This window comes from Chenopodium quinoa, unplaced genomic scaffold (assembly GCF_001683475.1).
Source record: "Chenopodium quinoa cultivar QQ74 unplaced genomic scaffold, ASM168347v1, whole genome shotgun sequence".
Lineage (NCBI taxonomy): Eukaryota > Viridiplantae > Streptophyta > Magnoliopsida > Caryophyllales > Amaranthaceae > Chenopodium > Chenopodium quinoa.
The window spans coordinates 802,739-817,296 of record NW_018743199.1 but is presented as its reverse complement, the minus strand read 5'-3'; the positions used below and the strand labels follow the sequence as shown (position 1 = coordinate 817,296).

General features: G+C 33.7%; 1 protein-coding gene across 3 annotated transcripts; it reads left to right on the top strand.

The window, feature by feature from the left end:
- Nucleotides 1-4,452: 4,452 nt before the first annotated feature.
- On the top strand, nucleotides 4,453-14,340 carry LOC110733340 (delta-1-pyrroline-5-carboxylate synthase-like). Of its 3 annotated transcripts, none has more exons than XM_021913368.1 (21): nucleotides 4,453-4,710; nucleotides 6,163-6,237; nucleotides 6,355-6,458; nucleotides 6,763-6,865; nucleotides 6,973-7,107; nucleotides 7,194-7,247; nucleotides 7,517-7,794; nucleotides 8,499-8,649; nucleotides 8,754-8,918; nucleotides 9,065-9,142; nucleotides 9,710-9,799; nucleotides 11,846-11,932; nucleotides 12,106-12,192; nucleotides 12,276-12,372; nucleotides 12,499-12,602; nucleotides 12,702-12,777; nucleotides 12,850-13,006; nucleotides 13,109-13,177; nucleotides 13,401-13,467; nucleotides 13,556-13,626; nucleotides 13,994-14,340. In XM_021913368.1, the coding sequence occupies exons 1-21, from the start codon at nucleotides 4,660-4,662 to the stop codon at nucleotides 14,073-14,075; spliced, it is 2,181 nt and encodes a 726-aa protein (XP_021769060.1). In that variant the 5' UTR covers nucleotides 4,453-4,659; the 3' UTR covers nucleotides 14,076-14,340. The 3 variants fall into 3 exon arrangements, with proteins under 3 accessions (XP_021769060.1, XP_021769061.1, XP_021769059.1); XM_021913367.1 differs by lacking the exon at nucleotides 4,453-4,710 and adding an exon at nucleotides 5,793-5,949; XM_021913369.1 differs by lacking the exon at nucleotides 7,194-7,247 and having other exon boundaries at nucleotides 6,973-7,134.
- The last annotated feature ends 218 nt before the right edge of the window (nucleotides 14,341-14,558 follow it).

The following is a 14,558-nucleotide window of genomic DNA, read 5'->3' as shown; positions in this document are numbered from 1 at the left end:
TGTACAAAAAATGTACAAAAAATCGAACTCATTCATTTCAAAATAGAAAGATCATCTCACTAGATAAAAACTACGGAGTAGAAAATATAGTAAAATGCATTTGGAGGAGACGAGTGCTCTTTGTTTTTTTTTTTTTTTTTTTTTTGTTCCACCCGATTCACCCTTTGGGCAAATCCGTATTTAGAGATCTATTCTGAATGGTTAGGTTTCAGTTCCCTTCTAATTATTGCGAGGAATCAAATATGTAGTCCTTCCTACCAAATGCAGTCCAACCACTATTATACCGATTGCTAATTGGTAGACGAGTGATCTTTATGAAACAAGGGGAATAGGGGGTATGATGTTACTGCTTATATGTGTGCTACATCTACGATCTACCTTACCTAGGCTAGAAATGTTTAGTTGATTATCACTAATGATTAATTTGTTGTTTTGTAAAGACCTAAGCCGCCCTTTTAGAGATCTAAACGGTAAAGACCCTTCAAATTATTAGGTAGTACTTGGTTATTGCATGGTCGACATATAAACTTTGTATGTACACATAACGTTAGAGACATGTGTCCTTCGATAAGCTAATCCAATGTTGTATCTGGACCCAAACATAATTGTCTCTTTTCATACAACTGATTCGTTGTTTTGACTGTAATTGAAAAGGCTTTGCTTACTAATTAAGGGCCTATTCTCATTGACTGAACTCAGCTGAACTGAACTGAATTGAGCTGAACTGAACTGAGCTGAACTGAATATTTTATAAGAGAAGGAAATTAGGAGCTGAACTGAACTGAACTGAGCAGAACTGAACTGAACTGAACTAGGATGAACTGAACTGAACTGAACTAAGCTGAACTGAACTAAACTGAACTGAACTAAGCTGAACTGAACTGAACTGAATTTCAACGTAAGAGAACAAACCCTAAGTTATTACTTCACAGTTAAAATGAGATTTCGTCTTGCCATAGTTAATAGTTTGTGATTGTTGGCTTACTTGACTAGTTGATCACATTATCTATTTCGGAAGATATATGTGTATTGGTTAGTTGTTGTAGTTAATAGTTTGTGATTGTTGGCTTACTAAGTTATATATGTGTGCGTTAAATAATTGTCTATAGAGTTGTTTGGTGAAATTAATTGTTGATTGTTTATTGGATTAAATAATCTTATTAGAATGATAAACTTTTATATGTAAATATAAAGGTTTTTTTTTTTTCCTTTTCCTGAGATAAGAAGACTTACCTTCTCTTTAAAAATAAAAAATTGCACTAATTAATTTTCTTCCTTTTTGTTTATGTATATTACACTTTTTGACCATCTTTGTGAGTCCTGAGTTCGTGACATATAAGCTAAAAACTTAAGATCCTTTCTTTAGACCAAATTTTATGAAGTTTTTTTTATACTTTTTTAGTGTAGCGTAATTCCTATAATAATCTATCAGATCCATGTCACGTTTTAAAATAATTCTGGTTCCATCACAATATATAATATTTATATTTTTTTTTTTTTTTGACAGGGACATGCAATATCTAAAGTTTAAGAACCACACCATGATTCAATTTAATCATATGCATGGTGCATGGATCATATCATTAGAGAACCACGAGTATGGGCGTTATAGCTAAAAGCCAAGAACATAGAAAAAAATCTAAAGATTATTTTGGAAATTGACAACCTACTTGTTGTCAATACACAGTACTACAGTAGGCAGTTAGCCCATCATAGCTGCTGGCAGTATATAATATATTCCCTCCGTTTTATTTTATTTACAACACAATTTCAATACTCATATTTTTTTAAGCAAGATGGTTTTAAACATCGGAAATTTCAAAGGGTTATGTACTATTTGTATAATATTTTTTAATTAATTTATTCATTTAGCATCTATAAATTATCTAATCTTTTTCTTAAGTAAAATACGTGTTAAAATTTTACGATATGTTGCAAGTAAAAGAAAATGAAGGAAGATCGACGCAAAAAGGCCAACCATGTGTTATAATTTCTATGTTGTCCTATAGGCGCATCTACCCCCCACCATGTTGTACATAATCTGTGAGCCAAGTAATAGAGAACACCTGCGTGGTCATGATTAGTTGTCAAATTTACAAGGACACTTGCACGGTTTAGATTTTTATTCAAGAATATACACTTGGATTCTTATAATATGCTAGGACCCGACCCTAACTTTAATCAAATTCAAACCGCGTATTCTTTCTATGGATTATTATCTGTTTTTTTTTTTCCTTGTCACGGGGGTGTAAAATTTATTAATTTAATACTAGGACTACACCTGTGAAAGTAGATTAAAGTACCTTTAATGGAGTAATTTTTTTCGTTCTACTTTACTTGTCTACTACTACGTATTAAAGATTACATTATCTCGTTTTGTTAAACATGGGTTTGGTCCACATTTGCAAATTAAAAGAAAAAGTCTATCTCACAAATTCAAATAAGGTTTCATTCCAAAACTATATGACAATAGAAGGAATAACCTCTTAATCTTTTTTTTTTTTTTTTTTTTTTTTTTTTTTTTGGTGTTTAGAGAGCCACAAGGGTGTTAGTCTTATTTTTAAAACACGGTTAAAAATAGCTAGAGAATATTTTTAAACCACGGTTCAAAGGAACTGGACCAATATTTAAGAGGGAAGACAACATAATTCTAGACATAATACAGTCTCGTACACCAATTATGATTCTACCAAATTTAATTTGTCAAGTAAACCCATTATACATATATTGTATAGTGGTTGTGTATTAGAGTAATTGACTAATTGGACCTATCAATTACATGTTGGAGGTTTCAAGTGAGCTTTACTACTCACATTGCTACAACTTTTACAATCATGTAAAGCTGATTATGTTTTGGAATACAGTTGACTTTTAATAAGAAATAAAACAACAAAATTGGTCCCTTAAATTGCCAAATTTTATATAAGACAAAAGTTATGGATTGCAAATTTCCTATATGCCTCTATTTTCCAAATTTATTTTAGAAAAATGGTTATTAATTCAATTAAGTTATACTTACACCATGAATAGTTATTAATTCAAATTACACCATGAATGAGTGAGTTTACATTTATAGCTAATGAATAGTTATTAATTCAATTAAGTTATACTTTCGCGAAATGATAGATATTGCTTACATAGGATAAGATGATTTATATTAAATTCAATTACTTCAATTCAATCAACCAAACAAGCTAAGTTTAAGAAAATAATACTTGCATATAATAATTATTTTAAGAAAATGCTCCATTTTTATTTTTTTGGGAAAAAAGATTATAAAGTAAAAATGTGAAAATTATCTTAACTTGCGTAATAGTCCTCATTGAAGAGTGCACAAATTAGGTTATAACTCTGAGAAAAGGCGTTACTAGTTACGAGAAAATGACGATTAACCAAAAAATAAACCAATCCAAAAAGTACCTAAAACTGCAGTGTTACCGTTAAAGAAAAAAGGGACCCACACTTGGAAAATCCATGTGGCCGGGAAAGATATACCCGTATCACACGGATCCTACCATTAGACTTTGTCATTTTCTCTCTTAACTTTAATCACATACGACCACCCTCATTAGTCTTACTCTACACTCTCCTCTATCATTAGCCCACGTCACCCTTTTTAATACTTTCACTATTACCATTTCAACAATCACCAATAGTAGTTTACCACCTAGAGAGAAAATTACAAAACTTGTGTAAAATCTGGTATAAAAAAGATATTTAATGATATATAATTGCAAAAAAAAAAAAAAAATTAAAGAAGATATTTAATGATATATAGCGGTTAATGGTAATGTAATTATCTACCTTGTGAATAAATGAATAGTTTGAAAAAGATAACCTTAAATGTTAAATAAAATTTATATTATAAATCCCGTAATTTTGAATAAATACACCACTTTTGTGTAAAAAAATAAATAAATGTCATGGGCCGGAACCTCTGACATGTCTTGTTGGCTCGGATTAGCGGGTTAAGCATTAGAGTGTTTTTAATGGAATTTGATCCACAACCTCATCATTTTGAGATACAAAATTTACCTCATGATTTTGAGATATAAACCTTACCATTAGACTAAGGGCTTGTTTTCTTTAGCTTAATTTCAGTTCAGTTCATCTTCAATCTATTCAGTTTAGTTCAATTTATTTCAGTTCAGTTCATAATTTCCTTGTTTCATAAACAATTTATTTTAGCTCTATTCATTTCAATTTAGTTCAACTCCAATCAATTCACTTCAATGGTTTTCATTAAATCAGAACCTACTCCAAATTATGTCGGGTCAATAAGGTACTCGTATTCGATATTAAAGTACGGAGTAACATTTTGTAAAGGGATAAACCCGTATTCATGTTGAATTAATTTTGATGGTTTGATGTTATCAAAAAAAGAAAAAAAAAAAAATTGTTTTACACTTTTAATTACAAAATACAAAAAAAAAAAAAAAAAAAAACCCTTAAAATAATAATAAAAAAAACCTGAGGTTTTTGGAGATTTACACGAGAGGTTTATATAAAGTGGGCTACAACTTGAGCATTTGTATCACATACATCTCCTTTCTGCCCCTATCTCTCTCCACCATATCAGCTGCTTTGTTTTACCCAGTCGCGAGTCACCTCCATCCCGATTCGGGACTCCGATTTCATCTTCAACCTCTGCTATCTCCAATGGACGCTTCCAGAGTCTTCGTCAGGGATGTCAAGCGTGTCGTCGTTAAGGTCTATTTCTTTGTATTCAATTCAATTCCTTCTATTTCATGCTAATTCTTGTTTCTAACGACGCTTTTGATTCTTTTCTGATTATTCAATTTGTCGATGTTTTCATTCTGTGCTGATTCACTGTGGTATTTTAGCCTATTTTCAATATTTTGATTGCAAAAAGGGTTTATTGGCAATTTCGCATTGTCATTGACTAGTGATGGCTATTTTTATCAATTTTTATTACGAAATATTCTCATTTTCGTTTAATTTATAATTTATTTTTACAGTGTTAAGATCCTCTATATACACTTTAATCTTGATATTTTGATTGTTCATGAATTTATTGGCATTTTACTGAATTTGGTTTATTTTATGTATTTTGAAAAATGTTTATTTATTTTTATTTTTTTATTAAAAATCTTTAAATGGAGTTTTCAGCATTTTTGAGTCGTACCTGAGTTGATTTTCTGGTTACATACATCCTTAAAAAGGAGTATACAAAGATTTAGCAACTGAGATGGTATAAAAATCATCGAAATTGAGTTATTGACACTAAAAAAAATGCTGCATGCATATAAATATGAGATTAAGTTATGGATATTCTTAATTTCAGTGATTTGACCTGTCAAGGAGTAATTGTGTGATACGATGTGATGTGTGGTTGATGAACTAGCATTTTTTTAATAAAATTAATTATTAATTAAAAAAAACAAACAGAAATCATAACTTTGAAAAGAGCATTTATATAAGTGATATGTGGTGGAAATAAAGGTAGCAACTTTCTGTAATCACTCGTTTACGAGTCTCGGAATCCTTGTGTAGTGTGTCACTGTTGGGCCCCACATTTTCCTGATTTTTTTTTATGGTCTTAAGCAATGGTAAAAGAAGAAGACAAAGGGTAAGGAAGATAAAATTACCGGAATTAATCAACCCGTCCCGTTTTAATAGGCCACACCTTGATTGAGATCATTTTTAAACCAATCATTGAATACCATTGTTGAGGATAAATTACCTTTTAGTATGGTACTACATATGGATCATAAAGAAAATGACATGAATTGTGGCCTTTACTAATTTAACTACTACTAGTTAATGGAGTTGTTCAATAAACAATGGAGAAATTGAAGGAAGAGAGGTGGCAGCTAACCTGAACTATTGTTAGAAAGCAATATTATGATAATAAATCAGGAAATATTCTGTAACTCGATTTATTGCACGCTTCAGAGGATCAGTAGAGGATGGTTATTGGATTATTAAGTATTGATGATCTCTTTCTGCTATATTTGTTAAATAAAGATTTGAATTTTATCCACAAAAGTAGGGGAAGAGAAATTCTTGCTTAAATTATACTTTAAATTTGTCTGTCAAGTGATATGTTCCAAGCTTTCTATCCCCCTTCCTTCAAACAGGCTCTAAGTTTTTTCTCCTGCCTAATTTTAATATTTTGATCTTGTCTCTTGATACCAACAGGTTGGAACTGCTGTTGTTACCAGAAGTGATGATGGGAGAATGGCACTTGGAAGACTAGGTGCACTTTGTGAGCAGGTGAAGGAACTGCTATCTCTTTTCAAATTTTACACTGGTTGAGTATCCATAAGTTCTTTCACCTTTCTTGTATCTGGTGGAGCTTACTCAATCTTAATTCACATTTTTATGATGCAGATCAAGGAGTTAAACCTTGATGGATATGAAGTCATTTTGGTGAGTTCAGGTGCTGTCAGTGCTGGTCGTCAGAGACTTCGGTTCAGAAAGTTGGTAAACAGCAGGTTTGTGATTTTCTTTCTCTGTAAAGCTCGCCATTGCCTAGAAGTTGTGTATCCAAATGTTTTACATGAAGTGTTTGTATTGTTTTGTTAAAGAAGAAATAATAAATATTTAGTAGAGTACTTTGTCAAGCAGTTTTTGTGGGCGCGAATACTCTTGTATAATTTCCTATGCTTGATGTTAGCATTGCATTGTACTAACTGAAAATCTGTTTATAACCTTTTTGTTTTTCTTTCTTTTGTTAATAATAATCCACGGAAGATGAATCATCACTTAGTAATCTGAAGGTATTTATTAATATTGCAGTTTTGCTGATCTCCAAAAACCGCAAGCTGAACTTGACGGGAAAGCATGTGCTGCTGTTGGGCAGAATGGTCTCATGGCTCTCTATGACGCATTATTTAGCCAGGTCAAAATTTGTGTAATTAAATATCTGCCATGATTGTGGAATTAGCTGCCTTTCTTTAGTTTGCGTTTGTTATCATATGCTGATTGCAGAGAGAATGTCTTTTGCAGTTGGATCTGACTTCTGCCCAACTACTTGTTACGGATAATGACTTTAGGGATCCAAATTTTAGATCACAACTTTCAGAAACTGTAAATCAGTTATTGGATTCAAAAGTTATACCCGTATTGAATGAAAATGATGCAGTAAGTACCAGGAAAGCTCCTTATGAGGTATGTACTGTTTTATTAGTTAATTTTCATTGATGGTTTTTTTCTCTTCTTTTAACCAGGGTTGTATAATAAACAAGATAAAAGTATCGCGTGACCAGGATAGCTCAAAACAAGTAATATCATTTTGAATACTCACTTTAAAGCTAACTGGGATTTACTTTGAGAAATTTGTTTTGCCATATCTGGGTCATTGCTGAAACTCCTAAGACATACCGCAGACCTGATAGTCAATTTTTTCCAACACTTAATTTCTTTAACCTGAGTATGTAGTGTAGTTTGAGCAGTATCCAGAACTTACTAGAAGGAATATTTATTTATTTAATTTAAACTAATGGTTTGTTCTGCAGCCTTTCATTATTCTAATTGTAAGCACTTTGAGCAGGATTCATCTGGTATATTCTGGGACAATGATAGTTTAGCAGCTTTGCTTGCTTTGGAACTAAAGGCAGATCTCCTCATTTTGTTGAGTGATGTGGATGGTCTTTATAGTGGTCCACCAAGTGATCCACAATCGAAGCTTATCCACACTTATATTAAAGAGAAGCATCAGACTGAAATCACTTTTGGAGATAAGTCTAGATTGGGCAGAGGGGGTATGACAGCCAAAGTAAAAGCTGCTGTTCATGCTGCTGTTGCCGGAATTCCCGTAATTATAGCTAGGTATGTCTCTATGTGATTTTCCTTTGGATGTCTGATGGCCCTGATCTCTGTTTTTTTTTTTCATTAATGTGTCATTGTTAATTCATTTAGTAGTTTAGGTGCTTTCTTCATAGAAAAGCTTGTTTCTGTATATTCCACAGTATATCTGATGTTCTGACTGTTGATTCATGGTACAGTACTTTGGAATCAGAATTGTGCTCATGTTCCATACATATAACCTTTCTGTGGTGAATTGCATTTACTTGCAATAGTGCAACATAAGTGCTCCTCACCCAGCTTTTGTAGTTCTGTTTATGATGGCTAAGGGCATTGAAGACCTACTCAGAAATACGCAGCCTAATCCTGCTATATGATATTAAAAAAAAAAAAAAAAAAAAGGAAGTAAAAAGCAGTCACTGAAACATTTGTATCAGTCCACTTCTGTACAGTTTTATGTTTAATAATACTATGGTTTTCGTTGGAGATGAAAAATAATAATGTTTTATAATGGTTCTGTAAGAAATTGTTTTCCCATGTAGTCAGATAATGGGAAGGGATGAATTTACATGTGTAAAATATTGATTAATTGCAGAGTGTCTGTTATATACTATCTCATAAGAACATAGTTTGTATGTCATTAAGGATTCCTCACCAAAAATGAAGGATATTCTTGATTTCTTATTAAGTCCCCTTGACCTGACTGTTTTCTGTTATTTCTTTGAAAGTGGTAAGGCAACAGACAACATTCTCAAAGTAATCAAAGGCCAATGTGTCGGCACTCTATTTCACAAGGATGCTCATTTATGGGCTCCAGCTAAGGAAACTGGTGCAGGCGAGATGGCAGTTTCTGCTAGAGAGTGTTCAAGGAGGCTTCAGGTATTTTTCTCATCAATTGTTGTTAATTTCAGGACATTGGTTAGGATTTGTCCCAACTTTGGGAAGTAATTTATTTTCAAGTGAAATTAATATTTCAATTACAGGCACTGTCTACACATGAACGGAGAATGATTCTTCTTGACATAGCTGAAGCCCTGGAAGACAATGAAGAACTGATCAAGACTGAAAATGATGCTGACATTGCTGCTGCTCAACAAGCTGGGTATGATAGATCGTTGGTGGATCGGTTAGCTTTGAAGCCTGGCAAGGCAAGATACTGCATTATATATTGATCTGATTGGCCTGTTTGGGCTTTTCATGTCTACTATATTTCTGTCTGTCCTCAATTCATTTGAGTTTCTGCACACACTTCTCTTCTGGTAGTTTTTTCATCATGTGCTTTTTGCATATGCAGATTTCTAGTCTTGCCAAATCAATTCGTGTCCTTGCTGATATGGAGGAGCCTATTGGTCGAATTTTAAAGAAAACTGAGGTATGTGAGGTTTTGATACATACCTTTTATCTATATTTTGTAAAATGCTCATAGGACAGATAACATATTTGTGGACAATCTGATATCAAGTATTTGGTTGTCTACTGTGTATTTTTCTTGAGTAATATTCATCCACTTCAAAATGAAATACTTTTAGAATTTTTGTTTTGATCTTAAAATGTTGTTTTACATATCAAAGCCATGTATATGACTGCTTCTCCTGCTTATCCCCTTAGCCTAGTGGATCCTCATGTTATATCTACTTGTAATCATTAATACATCAAATTAATGAAGGTATGACGAAATGCTCAAAATGATGATTGGATTAGTTTTCAATTTTGCATATATGCTCGTGTTGTGTATCTATATTCATCTACATTGAGCATTGAATGTTGTTTTATGTGCACAAGGCTGTAATTACACAATAAGTACTTGTTTTTGTAGTGTTAGATTGTTAGTATCAAAGATACATCTATAGTAACCTGAAGTTTGTGCTCTTTGGATAAAAATCAATTTTATCGCAGCAAAATGTACTGATGTGTTTGCTTTCTCATGACTACCTTTCAGATTGCAGACGGGCTTGTCTTGGAGAAGACATCATGTCCATTGGGTGTTCTCCTGATTGTTTTCGAGTCTCGTCCTGATGCTTTAGTTCAGGTTTGTATCATTTTGAATGCCTTGCAAAGTTGCAATGCTTATATTAATTAGCTTTGCACTGACAATGTTGTCCCCCCCCCCCCTCTTTCCTGTCAGTCATTAAAAAAAAGGTCTTTTGGTTTCTAATTGTTGTTTAGCTTGGGGCTTGTCATATAATGAGAAAGCGAGGGCAATAGCAATTGATGCCAGTTTGTAGCATGGAATGAAATAACAAAGACCATTTATGAGCCACTGCATAGAGAATTTCCGATAGATCATTATGTAGCATATTTTAAAGTCGTACTGCAAAATCATGTATAGTGATTGCATATCTTCATCAGACATAACAATTCGTTGCTAAAATTATCACATCTCCTGGTGTCTTCAAGTTTCCTGTAAGAGAATTTTTGACCCATATATTAGTCTCATCATTTGTTTAGTACTTTAAAGATTCTCTTGAAATAACAAAAGGTGCTTTGACTTTGCCCTAACTAAATAAGGTGTTTTCTCAATTTGGGGAATGATAGCCGCGACTCTCGACATAAGCTAGCAAGGTCTTGTGCAGTTGTGCCACAAAACACAGTTAGATTGTGATGTTATATTTATGTGATGGGTCTGGCGAGTAGATAAGGCATATCAATCAATTTTGTCCGATTCACCTGTATAAATGACAGACCTACCTGACGTGACATCTCTAGATTATTGATATAGGACCGATGTAGCCAATTGGATGTTAGTCTTGTTTGAGAAAGCTCATGTTTTCAGCAAGTTGTTCTATAAGTTATGTTATTGAGCTTATAGAACAACGAATACTAGTGTTGGATACGGGAGAGGTTTATAGGTCTTGCACTCAGCCAAGCTATGAAAAATCTGCATATTATGCAAGTTGAAGTGTCATCACTTGCTGCAGGCGCCAAATTGTGGTAGATGGCTGAGGTAAATTTAATTGATTAACATATAGGCAATGCGACAATTTTCTGGAACATAGAAGTGTCCTGCTGTATGATTTTCATGGCATGAGAAGGGAAATGACCAAGTTAGAAGAGGGAAAGATTAGCTAATATATTCATGAGTAGAAAATTGGTGGCACTACCACGAGAATTGATCAAGTTTCAACCCTGGTCCAGCCACATTCTAATGTCCAGAAGCTAGTAAGCTACTTTAGAATTGCGTTTCCAATTGGAAGGAGAGCTTAAATGCTTAATGTTCTTGTTGTATCATGTACATGTCTTGCTGTTTCTGTTAATGTCAATAGCTGATTTTAATTATTCTTGATGAAGCTGTAATTGTAGACTTGAACTTTATTGTGGACCTAGAATCTCATGGCAATATCCATAAGGCTTGGAGTGCAGTGTATTACTAAGCAGGCCAAATTAGTATAGTTGATGGCAGAAAAAGGGTGTTTTCCTTAGCGTACATATTCTCTTATTGACAAAATATGTGACCAATAAGCAATAAGTGTTGCTGCGTTTGAGTTTGTGTGTTCTTAGCCAAGTAATGGTGGAAAACATTCTTTGAAGGTAGATTATGTATCAAAATTTTCTGATCATCTTGTTAAGGTGACAAGTGGATTTTGATTTGGTGCTTTTAGGCTTTGAATTATTGTCACATTATATTTTTAGAATGTAATATATTATTTAGATAAATATGAATTTTCCCTTTCTAATGCTAATATAATGCCTACAATATTTGATTGGTAATGGGGACTTTCAACTCCCAAGACATTGTCACCACAGCAAAATTCACTTACTTAATTTTGGTTGTTACTGATTGAATCTGATGTAATGACATGTTCAGAAACATGCAACTCTTAATCATCTCTCGCTGTCTTTTTTTTTTTTTTTTTTTTTTTTTTGTTTCAAATTAAAAAACTCTGCAACATTTTTCAATGCACGATATTGTAGATTGTTTCTCTTAAACACGCAACATTAAACATGGAAATCTGTTGGATCTTATATTTATTAGACTGTAATGTAATAGCTTAGATGGTGATCTGGTTTTACGTGGCATGATAATTCCTTTTTAATACACTAACCATCCCTTCTCCTATCCAAACCTATATTGCAGATAGCTTCATTAGCCGTGCGGAGTGGAAACGGGCTTCTTTTGAAGGGTGGAAAGGAGGCAAAGAGATCAAATGCTATTTTACACAAGGTTTATACCCCTCCCTTCTTTCTCCTCTCTTGATGTCTCTTTATTTTTGCCTTCAAGCTAAATTTGTTTTATTAGTGTTAAAAGTTTAAAGGCAACTGCCAAATATCTCAGATATAAGTCATATAACATAACTCTTTTTTTTTTTTTTTTTTTTTTTTTTTTCTCAATTTCAGGTTATTACTGGTGCTCTACCAGGCAATGTTGGTGAGAAACTAATTGGTCTAGTCACCACGAGAGAGGAGATTCCTGATTTGCTCAAGGTAAATAACCATATATATGTTTCCAAAATTATGTTGGGGTAGCTGTGATAATCAGTACTAAAAAACATTTACTGCTGCTGCAGCTTGATGACGTCATTGATCTTGTCATTCCAAGAGGCAGCAATAAACTTGTTTCTCAGATTAAAGAGTCAACGAAAATTCCTGTGCTTGGGCATGCTGGTAAGTTAATTCTTAACTTAGAATCATGTAAACGTAGGTATATACTACTCTACTAGGACCTACGTAGTATTACTTAGAAGGACGCCAGATGTTATTACTGATTAATCTTCATGGTTATCTTCTTAGATGGAATTTGTCATGTCTATGTTGACAAATCTGCTAATATGGATATGGCAAAGCGGGTTGTTTTGGATGCAAAGATGGACTACCCAGCTGCATGCAATGCAATGGTAAATCTCTCATTCTATTAGTTTCTCTGCATCTTGTTGCATTGAATCTCAGCTTTAACATCATAATTCTCTTTGGCATGCTTTGTTATCACCTTTTAGGAAACGCTCCTTGTACACAAGGATCTGCTACAGAATGGAGGCTTGAACGAGCTTGTTCGTGATCTTAGATCCGAAGGTATGCATCGTCAGTCATTCTAATTACTTCGTACTTCTTACATGAGTCAGAACTTACACACTGGTGTTGCAGGTGTTGATTTGTTTGGTGGACCAAGAATCAGTGCCTTACAGGAGCTGAATATTCCGGCTACTCAAACATTCCATAAGGAGTACAACACTCCAGCTTGCACAGTGGAAATTGTGGATAATGTCCATGCTGCCATTGAACATATTAATCAACATGGAAGGTAGTTTCTCAACCATGCTTTTCATACCTCAGTCTGATCTTCTAAGAATGGCTGGTGATTCTGAATCTGGACCCTAATCTCTTTTGCATTGTGGGTTTTCAGTGCACATACCGATTGCATTGTAGCAGAAGATCAGAAAGTTGCGGAAGCTTTTTTGCAGAAAGTAGATAGGTAAGGACATCATATATGTTCAAAGCTGAGAATTATGTGCCAAATACTTATGTGCTTAATTCCTTGCATTTTATATTAATCATCATAGCAGCCCTAGATTTATATCTAACAAAATCAGAGCATTTTGATACTTTTTCCCTTAAGAACTAACACATAAGAACACGCTTGAACGATTGGTTGTTATTACATATTTTTCATTGTGGCTTTTTATGTAAACTTTCAGTGCTGCTGTATTTCACAATGCAAGTACGAGATTCTGTGATGGGGCTCGTTTTGGGCTAGGTGCCGAGGTATATTCTCAAAACACTCTTTGAATTAGTAAAAAATATTATTGCACTTCAATAAAATCTCATGTCACAATATTTTAATCTCCAACAGGTTGGGATTAGTACAAGTAGGATTCATGCTCGAGGTCCAGTTGGAGTGGAGGGGCTATTGACCACAAGATGGTATGTTCATGCCAAAATTCCTAATAGCTTAGTACAATGTTATCTAAGATTGTATTGCATGTCTTACAGCACATCATCGATTAGGTTATATTATCTAATTTGCTCTGCTTTTGGTGTTTATGTTGTTAATGTTATGCTATGAGAATTGGTGTAGGTATCAAAACTTATTGTCCTACTGATGTACATTATCCAAGGGCTGTATCTGTCGAAGTTGAACAGTAGTGTGCACATGAAAATGGCATTATACTGCTGATTCTATATTCTTATGATCTATACTAAACGAACAGACCTCCAGTTTTGCACTTCCTGCTGTTAATTTAAATGAAATGTTATCACTGCTGACTGGAGCTTATTGTCCCTTATGCAGGATTCTCAAGGGAAGTGGGCAAATCGTTGACGGTGACAAAGGCGTGGTATATACCCACAAGGATCTTCCAATTGTGTCATAAACTCTATGAAATTTTATTTAACACCTTATTATTGTTCCGTAGAGACCCCCCATAGTAGTGCAGTTTGTGTGGGGGAAAAGGATCTGCATTTTTCTTGTCCTCTCTCCCGCTGCCTTTTGGGTAGTCTATGTATTTCGTAGTTTCTACTTCTGACCCATCTCCATGTAGTTGAGACTATTGTAGAGGCTATTTATTGTGTCCTTATCAAAATAAACATTACCTAGTTGAAGAAGGTTTTCATTTATTTAGGCGCAAAATTATCTTATCTCGAACTTGTTTGATACAGCCCATTATTATTTACCTACAAAGTTTGTTATTCTATGCATTGGCACTATAAATGCAATATGGTATTGGTACATTGATGTTGCAATAACACCTTGATGCAATTGCTTTCTCAAAGGAAAGGAAAAGGAAAGGAAAAGTATTCGTTCATACACCAAGCAAGATAATAAGTATTCGTTCATACACCAAGCTAGATAATAT